This window comes from Cetorhinus maximus, chromosome 2, assembly GCF_964194155.1.
Source record: "Cetorhinus maximus chromosome 2, sCetMax3.hap1.1, whole genome shotgun sequence".
Lineage (NCBI taxonomy): Eukaryota > Metazoa > Chordata > Chondrichthyes > Lamniformes > Cetorhinidae > Cetorhinus > Cetorhinus maximus.
Genome location: NC_135880.1, coordinates 202205379 through 202219943, shown reverse-complemented (window position 1 = coordinate 202219943; position 14565 = coordinate 202205379). Strand labels below are relative to the sequence as shown.

Genomic DNA, 14565 nt, shown 5'->3' with positions numbered 1-14565 from the left:
GATTTCCTTCCCTAAAGGACATTAGTGAACAAGGTGGGTTTTTCTGACAATCAACAATGGTTTCATGGTCACCATTACTGAGACTAGCTTTTCAATTCCAGATTATTAATTGAGTTAAATTCCGCCAGTTGCTATGGTGGGATTTGAACCCCTGTCTCCAGGACATCTCGGATTTAAAATTAACATTTAACCCAGCCTCAACTGCTGTTTGCAGAAGACAATTCCAAACTTCTATCACCGTCTGTGTTTAGAAATGTTTCCTAGCTTCACTCCTGGAAGGCCTGGCTCTAAATTTTAGGCTATGTCCCTTAGTCCTAGATTTCCCAACTAGAGGAAATAGTTGTCTATCTACTCGATCAGTTCCCCTTAATATCATGAATCTGTTGATTACATCACTCCTTAATCTGCTAAATTCCACAAAATACAACCTTAATTTGCAGAATCTCTTCACCTCTGCCTGAACCCCTGGAATCCTGGCCAATCGTTTACAAATCCATCTGCCTATCTCTGATCAACTGACACTTCTCAAGGGATTCAATGATCATATCCTTAAGGTTAGACTTTAGTAATTTCCTGACAACAGATGTTGGGCTAATGGGTCTGTTATTAGTTGGTTTTCCTTTCTTTCCTTTTTTAAATAGTAGACTGACATCAATCTAAAGGAGGTGTTCCTAAATTCAGAACTTTGCAAGATCATATTTAGGGCATCTGCATTGTTCCATCTACTTCCTTTAGAACTGTGAAATTGAAACTGGGAAAATGTCACTCTTAATTGCCATTATTTGTTTTTCATTACTGTTCAGTTACTTACCAAAATTAATGTAAGTCCATCCTGCCTGTGATTCTTTTTTTTCAGTTTGGAATGCTACCCTTTTCCTCTACTATAAATACTGACGCAAAGTCATTATTTAACATGTGTTCCATTTCCGTATTTTCATTTATCATATCATCATTGTCAGTTTTCAAGGAAGCCACATTGTTTTTAAACCATCCTCATTTTCTTAACAAAAACAGAATTACCTGGAAAAACCTGGTTAGGGTTCCTAACTATACTCAGTTCTGCTGAAGGGTCATGAGGACTCGAAACGTCAACTCTTTTCTTCTCCGCCGATGCTGCCAGACCTGCTGAGTTTTTCCAGGTAATTCTGTTTTTGTTTTGGATTTCCGGCATCCGCAGTAGTTTTTTTGTTTCTATCTCATTTTCTTAATACAATCGTAAAAGTATTTTGAGTTGATTTTGATATCCCTTGCAAGTTTCTTTTTGTACTCCCTTTTTGTAGCTCTTGCTATCAGTTTTCTCAGCCTTTGCTGTTCTTTGCATCTCTCCCATTCACTGGGAACTATGCCAAAAAACAAAACATTCTCGTATGCTTTTTCTTTTTTTTGTGGCCACTTCCCGGGGGCTGTTTGGCATATATGGAATCACATTGTGGCATTGCGGGAGCTTTGATCTGTGTTTCCTTCAGAGAAGTGATTTGGGAATGTGCTGGGTTGGGTTTTAAGACCAAGTGAACTTGCATGGTTTTAGAAAAATCAAAGGCTGCAGTTATTGACGATGTGAGTTAAACCCAGACGAACTAATTTGTGGAACATTGAGGCTCATAGCCTCCTTCCGATAGGGACAATAAGCATCAATTGACTCATTTTAAACTCATTTGCACACAATGAAGCCTATTCAGTTTGAGAATAGCTGGAAATAGTTCCTTGAGGCCCAAGAAAGGGAGAAATGTAACTGGTTTTATTGTCAGGCCTACTGATGGATCATAACATTGGGGAGAACTCAAAGGAACAGGTCTACTATTTGACAGGAGTGTAGAAAGTGGGGTGGTGGGGGGGAAAGACATGAGCCAATTGGTTTTGAAAGAGAACTCTAAATGCTTCAGGTCTTAAGCTGGAAGCTAAGATACAGCAAGTCAGCTTTTGTAGCTAGTAGTTTTCTGGAATGAAAAGTAATACCAAAAACAAGTCAGTCAGCCCATGAAAAGGGAGATCAAGTGGTTTTTTTACATTTTTTCTAATGTTGAAGTGAGAAGGGAGGCTGTGAAGGAAATAACATTACTTACGGTTGAAAAATCATGTATGAGTCCAGGAATTCATTAATATCTTCTCGTGTCAGGTTGCTGAAATAATTTGGTCTGCTGGTCTTCTGCTCTTTAAAATATTTGATGGAAAAGCAGCGAATCTGTAAATTATATGAGCAGCATGTTAATGAAATGTGCAAGGTAAGTAGTTCTAATATGGTTAATGCTCGAAAGATCTATCGTATAGCAAATTGTGGAGCTTTGCCAACACAACATTTTTGATAATCGTCAATGGTCTATGGTTCATCTTGATCTTTAAGGTATTGAGACAAGAAATGTTTATAATAATACTAGCAGAATTATATAAAACCATGGGTGGAATCGTCCCAGATTTGCACTAAGTGCAGTTTTACCCCCCTGGCCATGGTGGCGAGTTTTCACGCCATATCGTCCCAAACCCACCACATATTTATGCACTCCTGGGAAACACGGCATTTCCATGGCGGGTGGGCTCTCATTTTCCCACCACACCATCACCCCGCCACTGCATCATGCCGGGCACCATATTTAAAGTCCAGCCACAAGCACACATCTCAGTGCTTCCAGACCACCAACGCTGCATGGAAAACATGGCCCTGAAACTGAAGGAGACTGCAACCCCCAGGTTCAGTGTCACATCCCTCAAGCACATTTTGGATGCTATGGAGGCCCGCCGGGATGTCCTCTACCCTCGCTCTGGCCATAGGATGACAGCAACAGCACTAACCTGGCTTGGGAGGTGGTGGCAGTGGTGGTCAGCGCCAACGCCCTTTAAAAGACGACAGCCACCCAGTGCCGCAAGAGGGTGAATGATCTCTTCCATTCCACCAGGATAAGTCACTCTTCTCATCTCTCTCAACTCTCACACTCACAAACCCATCACACATCCACAGGGCTCTCACTCGCTGCCGGCTCAAGGGACATCACCATTCACTCTCTTGCAATCACCATCATTGTCCTCATCCCATCCATGGGACCACTCACCACCCACACAGGCCAGGCATACTTATCATCTGGCCTGGTAGGCATCCTGCTTATACTTTCTCCATCTCTATTCATGCAGGACAAGCTGGCACACAACAACAGGGAGAGGTTGCAGTCCGGTGGTGGAATGCCCGCAATCAAGATCCTCACGGACTTTGGAAACAGAGCCATCCAGCTGGCCGGTGATGACCTGGACCGGTCCTGTGCTAACAATGAGGTCGGCGGTGCTCGATCAATTGAGGTGATGTGTCCTGTTTAAAGGCCTCTGCCATGCACTAATGATCTCTCCTTGTTTCCCCAGGCACACCTGCTACACAGCCGATGGAGTCCACAACCCAAGGCCTCCAATCAAGCCCCGAAGAAACCTCTGAAGAGGAACCTGGAGGCACGCTCCATGAAGTCCTGCCACAACGCTCACCCACACCCTCCACCAGCGCAGAGGCACACACCTCAGTGGAACCTAGCTTTAGAATAACCTTGGGATCACAATTTGGTGAGAACATTGCACCATCCGATTCACAGTAGGTGGAGGCAGGGACATCCAGGTTTTTGTCACTTGGAGGACTGTTGGAGGCCAGAACGTTGCTGAGTCCGAGTCAGATGATGAGCCTCTGGACTCGGTCATGTCACAATTGCTGGAGCTGCAAAGGCAAACTCGGGAACATCAGGAAGGGATGTCTGCTGCACTCCTCAGATTGCAAGGCACAATGGAGGACTCTGTCCACCTTCACTCTGAGGCGATAGTACAGGGATGCCAATGCGCCAAGGTCAACACTGGTAGGACGGCAGCCGCCATGGAGGCCTTGCCCAGGACTTTACTCCTGCACTGCTGCGCGGGCTCAAGTCCATCACTGATGTCATAGTTGGCCTCCAGCAGTGTGTACCCGAGAGGGGTGCCAGGCAGCTCAAACTCACTCCAGCTACCCTTTCTCCTCAAGGACTCAGCCTGGGGCCCCCGGGCACCCATTGGGAGGAGGATCAGTAGGGGCACTTTCCGGGCCTATCCATCCAGCTGGCTCCGAGAATGTCTGGCCCACCTGACTCCCCTATTCCTGTGGTTTCAGCAAAGGCTGTATCCACCTCCGCTGTGGATGACTGGGGAGCACCAAGACATAGCAGCAGGGTTATGAAAATTAAGGAGAATTAGTTGCGCAGCCTGGGCACGGGTGTTAATCACTTGTACATAATGTTCATTATTGTCAATAAACTCACAAGAATGTCTCCCTGCCTATGGCTCCTTGTTCTGATGAGCAGTGTTCTTGTCACTCAGATATGAAATCTTTCCGCACAAGTTAAAGGCAGGTGTCTCAGTCTAGGACCTCTGTGCAGCCTTCAGACCAAAGTGATAGTCCAGCCTCACACTCCCTGGAAACATTACTGATCCCTGCACATCAGTGGTGCTTGTCATTGCTGCCAGAATATAGTGGGCTTGTGCCACAGAATTCTCTTATTCTCTCTGTGTGCTCTCAACACCTTTAAGGTGGGGCTGGTCCCCCATCTCTTCAGCATTTGTGACCAGTGACGCTGTTCTCCTGAAGAGGTCAGGTGCTGAAGGCAAACAAAAGGTCAGATGCTTCTAAAGTTTCGTGGCTGCGTCTCTATGATATGACCCTGATCACAGAGTGCAAGCGATCTGCCCTGAGCCAGACAGGAATCAGACATTCACAGGGGCTGTGAGGAGATTTATGGAGTGTCCTCAGCGCATGACGTTGTCATCCCCTTGCAATCGAGCAACTATTAGGGCCTCTGCTGCGTCTCCATGATGGGAGCATTCTCACAGAGGGTATTCGCGCTGCCGTCAACTAGACTAGAGTCAAACATTCACAGATGCAATGTGAGGATCTACGGGGACACCTCACTGCATGTCGTCATCCTCCTCCACAAATCTAGTGGCTATGAGGGCTTCCCAAGCGCACCTGCCTCACTTGGCCAGTGCGAGGGCCTCATTCCTATTATCATCGCCTCCGAGGACCTCCTCATCCCCATCAGAGGAGACATGCAGCTCCTCCTCAGCCAGCCCATCTCCCCGTTGGAAGCACCAGGGTATAAAGGGCGCAGCAGACGACGATGATGCGTGACACCCTCTGAGGACTGTATTGCGGGGCTCCACCAGACCGGTCCAGGCACCAGAACCCCACCTTCAGCATGCCAATGTTCTGCTCCACCAAGTTGCGAGCTGCAGCATGAGCCTCATTATACCGTCGCTCTGCTGCAGTCTGAGGCCGCCGCACGGGTGTCATCATCCACGGCCTCTGTAGGTAGCCCTTGTCCCTGAGGAGCCATCCCTGCAGCTTCTGTGGACCCTGGAAGACTTCAGGGATCTGTGACCAACTGAGGATGTAGGCATCGTGCACACTCTCTAGAAACTGTGCGGACTCCTGCAAGATGCGTTTCTGGTGGTCGCATATCAGCTGCACATTCAGCGAATGGAATCCCTTGTGGTTGATATAGTTCACCATGTGTTGCGATGGAGATCTGAGTGCCATGTGAGTGCAGTCGATCACACCCTGCACCTGTGGGAATCCCGCGACCTGGGGGAATCCAATCGCTCTTGAATCCTGGCTGACCTGGTCCCACGCGAAATGCACAAAGATGTGTGCCCTCGCAAAGATGGCCTCTGTGACCTCATGGATGCATTTATGGGTGGAGGCTTGTGAGGTCCCACAGAGGTCACCTGTGGAGCCCTGAAAGGAGCCACTGGTGTAGAAATTGAGCATCATAGTCGCTTTTACGGCCACTGGCAGTGAATGCTCTCCATTCCCCATGGTGCCAAATCCTGCAGTAGCTGGCAGATGTGACCAACCAGCTCCTTAGACATGCGCAGTCTTTGGCGACACTGGTTCTTGGGTCATCTGCAGGAATGACAGGCAGTGTCTATAGACCCTGGGTGTTGCTAGGCGCTGACCAGTGGCGGCTCACTGTGGCTCTTCAGCGGCATGTGCAGAGTCCCAGCTGACACTTCTTCCTGAGGTTGCTGCTCCTGCCTCTGTGCAGCCAGGAGCCTCAGTCGCTCTCTCCTCCATCATCTTAGCTCTCTGTAGGCCATCAGGCATACAGCTAGTTCACCAGACTCCATGATCCTGATGTAGTCCTCCTGAAGGATGAAAGAGAGAGCATGGGTGTACTAAGAAACTGTCCTGGTGAAGTGTGAAGGCCCCTTAACGCATCGCGGAGAGTGCTGGTCACCACTTAGATGGTTAGAGATTAGTGCGCTGCATGGCTGCCCGAAACCCCACCACTCGCACCACCTTCCATCTGACCGATTGGCGGTAGCCTTGCCCATTGGACTGCATGCTGTGCTCTCAGCTCAGGCACAGACATTCTCCTAACCTACGCTGCAAGGCTGCACTGTTAGCTTGAACCGTGGGGGAAACTGATCCAAACCGGGATGGTTACATTGCAAGGGGCTGTGAGCGCCTCCACCAGTGACTGCTCCATGGCCAGTTTCAGCAAGGAGATTGTACAACGTGTGCAGTTATCCAACTGTTCTGCAGTCGACTAAAATGCTCACGACTTTGCAGTCTGTACTGGGTGGATAGAAGGTGGGGGCGGGGTGAAAAGATTTGGAGCACTTGTTGGCACTTTGATGCCTCTGCATTGCTTGAGTGGACAGATAAACTAGAAGCCCAACTCCAATCATATCAATGTGGCTGCACCTGAACTGTCTCAGTTACAGAGGAATGGTAACTTAATACAGGTTTCCCTAATGCGTGGCCACTTCCCTCACCCACATTATCCCCTACCCTGAATGCTTGTGCATTATATTCAATGGCAGGCCCTTGCCTTGCCCCCAACCCCACCACAAGTCACCTCAACAGCAGGGCTGCCCTTAACCCCGACCCCCGAACGCCCCTCAAGCTTGAAGTCCAACAGGCAACTCTAGCGAGTGCTGCACAATGTCACTGTCTACTCACCTCCGAGTTCCCCTCAAAGTGCAGGCCACCAAGTGCATGTCGCTTATGTGCTGTTGTGAAACACGTAGGCGTGGACAGATGATCCAGTGGGGTTGAGGGAGGGGGGGAAGGCATGATTCTGGCAGGCTGGCCTGATAATGATATGCTGATGTATTAAAATGAGGTTCCTGACGTCCGATGGTGGGAAACACAGTCCGGCATTGGTGGGCTGAGCGACCGATCACATACTGGTTTCCTACCGACATGAAACTGATTGCGCCATTTTGTCCACGCACGCCCAACGCCAGCGGGCATGGAAAATTCTGCCCCATGAATACTCATTACCCCAACAAGACTTTTATCAACTCCAGTCAATTGAGTAGAAATAATCAAAGCTGATATGAAATAACTAAGGAAACATTTCATAATAAATATGTTTACTGGGGAAATATTCTGCCACAACAGTACATATGCTTTGAAAAGTGCTCCACAAATAAACATTTGGTAATCTTTAAATGCTCATGTGATAGACATCTCTGACTGAAAAAAAGGACCTTTCCCAGCAATCATCATTCAGTTCTCTTTCAGCACCACATAACCTCACAGAAACTATGGTTACAGGGTGACTGTGAAGAGGGTAAGCTGAGTGACATTGCAGAGGAGCATTTGGTGGCTGGGAGGGCAAGTTGGTGACACTTAGAACTTGGTGACTGGGGAGATGCACACACTTAAGGGACACACTAAAGCTTGGGGCAGCTGCCTAAGGAGGTGCAAAGGTGAAAGGTCGCTGTCTAAGGCCTTTTAGTCACAGTACACGAGGGTCTGGAAACTGTTAGAACCTCCCCACACAACCCCCACCCACACACGCACATCAGCTGTATGCCTGACATGGAATGTATATTGCAAATATCAAGAGTATTTCAATTGCATTGAGGCACCTCGAAGTGAAACATACTATAAGGAGCAAAGTTGAATTTTATTGCACTTTCTGTAATCTACAACTTGAAATGTCTTGTTATGTACTTTTAAACATTTTAGAAATAAAGTATACTTTTGGAAAAAGGAATCTAGGGAGAAGCAGTTGGTGATTCTAGGGGTGGGGAGGACAGTTGATTACTCTGGGGAGGGTCAATTGGTGACTCCAAAGAGGGGTGGTTGGTGGCTCTGGGAGTGGGGGCAGTTGGTGACTCTAGGGAAAGGCAGTTGGTGACTCCAGCAGAGGCAAGGGACGGGTGGCACAGTTGACGACTGTGAGGTTCTATGGTGTGAAGAATTGGGATGATCTGTCAGGGAGGAAGCTGTGTAATTTTGTGAAGAAGAAGATGGGTAACTATCTCTTTTCTTTAAAAAGCACTATTACAGTTGTAATTTCTTCATCAGAGTAATATTCCATGAATAAACATTTCCAAAGTGCATTATAATGAGTGGGTCAAGAGCAAAATGGTGATCATGATTTAAAAATAAACATTAAATGTAATTGTTAACATTGTACTAATGCAATGCAGGTCACCGCTCTGCCAAGTCTAACCTGTTCTGCATGATTAAGGATGTGGTGTGAAGTGTTCTATGTCTCCATGACAGCCTTATAATAAATGGGCAGATGGTGGTCAGAGCATTTCAGTTCTTATAAATGCCCATGAATAGATGGAGGAAAATCAGACTATTGTCCAACGATTGGTGTTGGATAGCATTTACCTGTGATTTGGTCTAAGGTTAAGGCCAGGGTTAGCTTATAATGCTGCATTCTAATATCTGCTGACACACTGGCTACGCCCAGTGTTACAAATCTGGGGATACCCCAGATAGCTTTCTGGATATAATAGTATCAATTGCTCCCTTAAATGGTTTTAACTCCTTTATTTTCTGGCCGTTAATTCCCACTACCCCATGGGCTGCATCTTCCGGATGGTGAGCAGGGGACAGGGCCCGCTCGCCAACGTGGGGTGACGTTGGGCATGTGTCCCGACATCACCCAGATTTTCAGTTCGGCAGGCACACAGCCGACTCAGCTGCGCGCCCGCCGAACTGTCAGCGGCCACTTAAGGCCTTTAAAAAAGTAATTAAGCTAATTAAAGGACCTGCCCATCCAACCTTAAGGTTGGCGGGCAGGCAAGGAGACCAGGCGGCCTTTCGAAAAACATGAAGCCTCATCCACGGGCGGGATGAGGTTTCATGAGGGCTTTAAAGTGTTTATGAAATGTTGAAATAAAAGAAATTGACATGTCCGAGCTCATGTGACAGTGTCACATGAGGGGACGTCAGGAATTTTTTTTCCACACTTCCACAAATGTTTAAAACTTCCAGCGACCTCCCTGAGACGGCACTTTGCCTCGGGGAGATCTTTCATGCGCATGCACGAAAGAGCGTACTGATGCTCAGGGAATCCACCACATCCCCCCCCCCCCACACCCCCCCACTCCGCCCGCATAGGGAGTGCACAGTATTTCCAAGCGGACGTCACACTGGGTGGGCCTTAACTGGCCCACCCAAGTAAAATGGCGATGCGCCCCCAATCAGGGGCGCCAATCGGGAACCCACCCTCCCAGGAACACACCCACCCGCGCCTGCTCCCTCACATCCCCCCCTACAGGGGTGAAACATTGCCCCATATCTATTTGTGCAGCAGAGGACCCAGGAATGTAATAATGAAACTGTCATGTGCACTGCTTTAAATTTCCATGTCTCCACACATGCACTCCAGCTATTCACAACTCAGCTCTGAGCTATCTTGGTAAGTGTCAGGGAGATATAATAATTTTCGTACTGTTGTTGGAATTTATTGTAAAGTAGAGTAGTAGTGGGGTTTGTGCCTGTGTGTGTCTCTGTTTGGGTAGGGGAACTTAATTGAACTAAAGGCAGCTGGTCTGATGGCTTTGATGTATCAGAAGATAAGTTAGGTTTGAAATGTTAAGTAGGCAAACATAGGGAAAGTTTTAGAATGTAATGTGTGAAGGGAACATTTGCATTTTTAAATAAACCAGGCTAGCTTGAATTCAAAAGAGGGAGTGAAATGTCACATCTAGCCAGCAGAAGTTCAGAAACAGTGCGTTTATTTTTCACAAAGATTACTGGTAAAATTAGTACTATGATAGATTATTATTAGAGAGGTGAAGTCCAAAGACATAGTGAAACAATGGAAATTTGCATTCAAAGGGGAAAATGTGTATAAAGAAGAGAAGGCTGTGTGTAAGGGAAGGCATTCTAAGATCTAACTCCAGCATCTAAGCCTCAAGCTGCTGTCTATAAGGAACTGAAGCTGAGAAAAACTCACATTGAATTTGACTGTTCAGGTTATCGTGTGTTACTTTGCCTGGGTCTTTTAAAATCTATGTGTCTCACTGTTGCCTTATCAGAGGTGCAACTGAGGTTTAGATTAATTAGGAGATTTAGAAGTTATCATAGTAGTAATTTGTAGATATGTGTATATGCTTAAAATCATTTCTTCTATTAATAAAAGTTTAATTTAGTTTTGTAAGAAACCTATAAGACTTGGTGGCCTTTTTACTGAATTCAAAGCCTGCATCTCAAAATAAGTACAAATTGCAAATAGTGCAGCAGCTGCTTCAAGTTTCCCTCTGAGATTTGGGCAACTAGGCATTTACCATCTACCTACCAAAACAGTAAACCAAGGCCTCATGGGCAAGATTTGCGAGAAAAAAATTACATCTTAACATGTCCAAATCTTATCTATGACAACATGACCAAAGATTCCCAAAAGGTGACAGATGGGCTCAAAGAACAGCCATCTAAAGTACTGGGGTGTGACCAGCAAATATAGAACCATACAACTGGCATACTCAATGCCTTCAACGAAGGAGAGGGAAGAATTGGACAGAGCGGATAAAATTCAGGCATTTCTTTGGAGGCATAAATTGGTGAAGGGAGCAGGTTGGCATCTGCATGTGCTACCAGGATATTCAACCATTAACTGTGCAGGTACAGAACAAGTGGCTTGTGTGGAAAAGGTGTTAAAATGGAGTTCGATGAAGTAGAATAGGAGGCTCATGTGGAGCATAAATGCCTTTGTCTACCAGTCATCTGAATAGTTTTTTTCTGTGGTGTAAGTTCTCTACAACCTGATCATGTGAACTTGGTTGGTGTGTCTAGTAGAATATATTGGCATAAACTTACCTGATAACTTGAAACAAGGCGATTATTTGCAAGTGCCTTCACCACGTCAGGCTTCAGTGAGTTAATGAGGCTACATGGAATTCCTCTGACAACAGCCTTCAGTTTACTTCAACAAGAAACAGAAAAATAAATTCAGTAGGAACAAAAATGAGCACTTACAGCTCATACTTCTAAATTAACTTTTCAAATAATGTTATATTTTCATGCAATAAGCATTGCACTGTTTAAGGCTTCATAACAGTTGTCACAAAATTATTTCTAAATATTAATTTAAAATCACTTGGAATCACAAGATTTTCAAACAAGAGAAACACACTTTAAATCTATTCAATGAATGTTGATACAAGAGAGGCATGTTGCTGAAACTTTTCATCTTGCGCTCACCGGGACAAAGACAAGGATGACAAATTTCAAATGATCGCAACATTTTATACCACAGGAGGAAAGGATGCTGCTTGATTGACAAGCTGATTTTGTGTCCTTAAAGCGTGGATAGTTTTTGCCCTACTTAAGTTGCCAAGGAGAAAGCAACAGGGCAACACTTGCTGAACAATCCTGAATGTGTTAATATCCACACTAGCGACCAATTTAAGATAATCACTCAAGCTTATAACACAGCCCATTTACACTTCCTAGAAGTGATGTACATTAATACACATGGACCCCCTTCTCATAAAACAGAAGGAATTTGAGCATTTTTGAATTACCCACAAGCTTTTGGAGCCTACAGTTTCCCGTTGCTTCTGCATGACAACACCTCGGCCAGGGTCATCTTGCCGACCAATCATTACCCTTTTATTCTGTAATATAAATTGTAGTGATCATTTGAAATTTGCTATTCCTGTGTTTGTCCTGATGAGTGCAAGATGAAAAGCTTTAGTAATATGTCTTTCTTTTCAGCAATACTCAAGAATCAGTACAATGAAATGTCTGTAAGTTCAGTTCAGTTGGTAGCTCTTTCTTCTCCAGTGATGAATGTTTTGGGTTTAAGCTGTTTTACCTGATGTTTGAAGTCATAATCTAAGTTGATATTCTAGTGTAACACTGAGGAAGTGCTGCACCGTTGGAGGTACTGTGCTTCAGATAAGATTTTAAAATTGTATTATAAGGGTCTGGCATAGAAAGGGTTAACATGGGACTGAGTACAGTACGGCTTACAATGTGATGTAAAGAAACACATGACCTGAGCCTAGAGGTCAGTCTTATACTAGATGGAGCCATGTGCAGAAGCAAGCCTGGAGACAGCTCCTAGCTTAGGCCTTATACTGTACATACATATATAGTAACTAGCAGTTAATAAAAATATTATAAAAATACAACAAAAATATTGCATCGTCTTGCTGCTCATTTGTTTGCAATTAACATCAAAGATTCTCTTTGTACTATTTGAAAGAAAGGAGTTCTCCTGGTTTCCACAATATCCCCAAAAGAGCTTAACTTATCAATCTTATTATTGCTGTCTTTAGTATCTTGCTTTGAAAAATGACTGACAACACAGTAATAGTTAACACACTGTAAAATAGTTTACTGTATATGAAATATTTCAATGTGTTTCTGACAAATCGCTGCATATAAATATTTCAAGCTATTATTGTTCTTTAAGCATGGATAGTTTTTTGCCTCACTTAATGCATATATGCAATCAACCGTGAAACAAAAATAACCTTACCAATTCTCAAAGCCCTAACAACTAGCAATTTCTTTAACAAATCGTTCAAAATAATAAACCTCAAAGTCAAGCTAGAAAAGACTTTGGCTCACCTCATATTTTTAACATCATTGAGTTGGTCTTTAACACGATCAATGACGGCGACAGACTAGAAAATTAGAAAGAAAGTAAGTTTGCTGCAGGAAGGGGAGAATCACAGGGACATACTTTCAGCTCAAGATAAGATTTCCTGACATCCTTCTTTTAAATTGCTGTATGTAACGCACCAGGGAGAGAATTCCTCTGGCTGCGATCTGTAGCATAACCGTGTAACAATTTCAAATGGAAGATTTGTAAATTTTCTGGAATTAGCAAACATGTGGGGATAGTAGAATTTTAAACATTTTAAAGGTAATGTCCCAAAATAAAGAAGAATGGGTACTTTCCTAACCGTCTACTTTGTCACCTAAAGTTTAATAGTTAGTCCTTGAATACTGGGTAAACCAGAAAACAGACCCCCAACTGTAAAAATAAGTTTTGAGCATTCTCGCAGGCTTTTGAAGTCAGGATTGACATGTTGGTTCATTACAGGGCTTGGGCTGTTGTTCCACTCCCCACATCCTGCATTCTTCTGGTTCATTGTCTTACCTGACCCTTGTTCCAAGGCTTGTCCTTGCTCAAGAAGTCTAAATTAATGATGCTGCCAGCCTTTTCCAGCTTTCTTAACGGAACTTGTGGCACCAGTAAATCTGGAAGTGATTCCAGAGCTGAATCAATCTTCACTGACTGCAAGATCTGTACAGTTAAAACAAATTCTATTAGTTCATGCTTCTGTGAATAAGGATCATGATTATATTGAAGAGCTGTTCAAACATACCTTTACATACATAGTCACCTGCAAGGGGCAGCTTCACAAGGACCCCTATTTGGCACTGTTTCTAGGATTGGAGAAATAATGAGCCGAATTTTGTGCCCTCCCTGTAGTGAGATGGTGGCAGGCATTTAAACAGGCAGGTGGGGACCCTGCCACGTTCTTGCCCCTGCCCTGATTAAGTCCACAGGAGGAAGGCCCGTGCATGGCCTTCCTACCCTCCTAACAAGTGAAGCCTTTAAGTGGGCAGTTAATGGCCACTTAAGAGTTTCATCCTACTGCCGCTAGTATTAATCCAGCTGCATGTGGGAATGGTGGTTGGGCGGAAGGGGGGCTGTGGCTTGGCATGTGGGATAGTATGAAAAGTAAACCGTGTCAGGATTGCTTGCGGACTCCCGGGAGAGCGTCCTGATCGAGGGACTTTGCATTGAGAAGGGGTCCTGCAGAAAGCACCCCCATCCCCCGTGACCCCCAACCCGTGATGCACTGCCCATCAGGGATCCAGTGACAATACTAGGCCTCGGGTGGGTGTTGTACCAGTAGCAGCCATCGCCTCCACGAGGGGACTGCTGTTCAATAGAGGTGCCACTTCTGATTGCCCAGCAGCTTTCGGTGGCCGCGGCTTCTGCACAACTCACACCCCGCCCTTCCCCCCAACCCCTCCCATCACCCAGGACCCTTGATCCCGGGGAAAAATCCACCAATGGCCTGAGTACAAGGTGTGGAACACCTTCCCGAAAATAGAAGACACGGGGCCCTGGAGCCAATGGCTGAGATCCCCATTGCTTTCGCAACGTTCAGGCCAATATAATGGAAAGATGCTAAAAGCTGTTGATGTAGGAGATCTAAGAGATGAGATATATAATTCCCTGAAAATGTTGTGTCAGTAAATAAAGCCACAAAAAGGACCACAGAATTTTCGAGTTAGAATTTTGAGTTAAAAAGAAGTCATGATACATTTGTATAAAACATTGCTTA

At 45.2% G+C, this 14565-nt stretch overlaps 1 protein-coding gene across 1 annotated transcript in view; it reads right to left on the bottom strand.

Annotated features, from left to right (window-relative positions):
• Nucleotides 1–14565, bottom strand: part of LOC144669303 (otoancorin-like) — a 102358-nt gene that overhangs the window by 43420 nt on the left and 44373 nt on the right. The window contains exons 11-14 of the mRNA XM_078531664.1: nucleotides 13365–13511; nucleotides 12830–12885; nucleotides 11069–11174; nucleotides 2064–2182 (exon numbers count right to left, since the gene is read on the bottom strand). Of these exons, the coding sequence (XP_078387790.1) occupies nucleotides 2064–2182; nucleotides 11069–11174; nucleotides 12830–12885; nucleotides 13365–13511 (428 nt within the window). The remainder of the gene's footprint in view (nucleotides 1–2063; nucleotides 2183–11068; nucleotides 11175–12829; nucleotides 12886–13364; nucleotides 13512–14565) is intronic.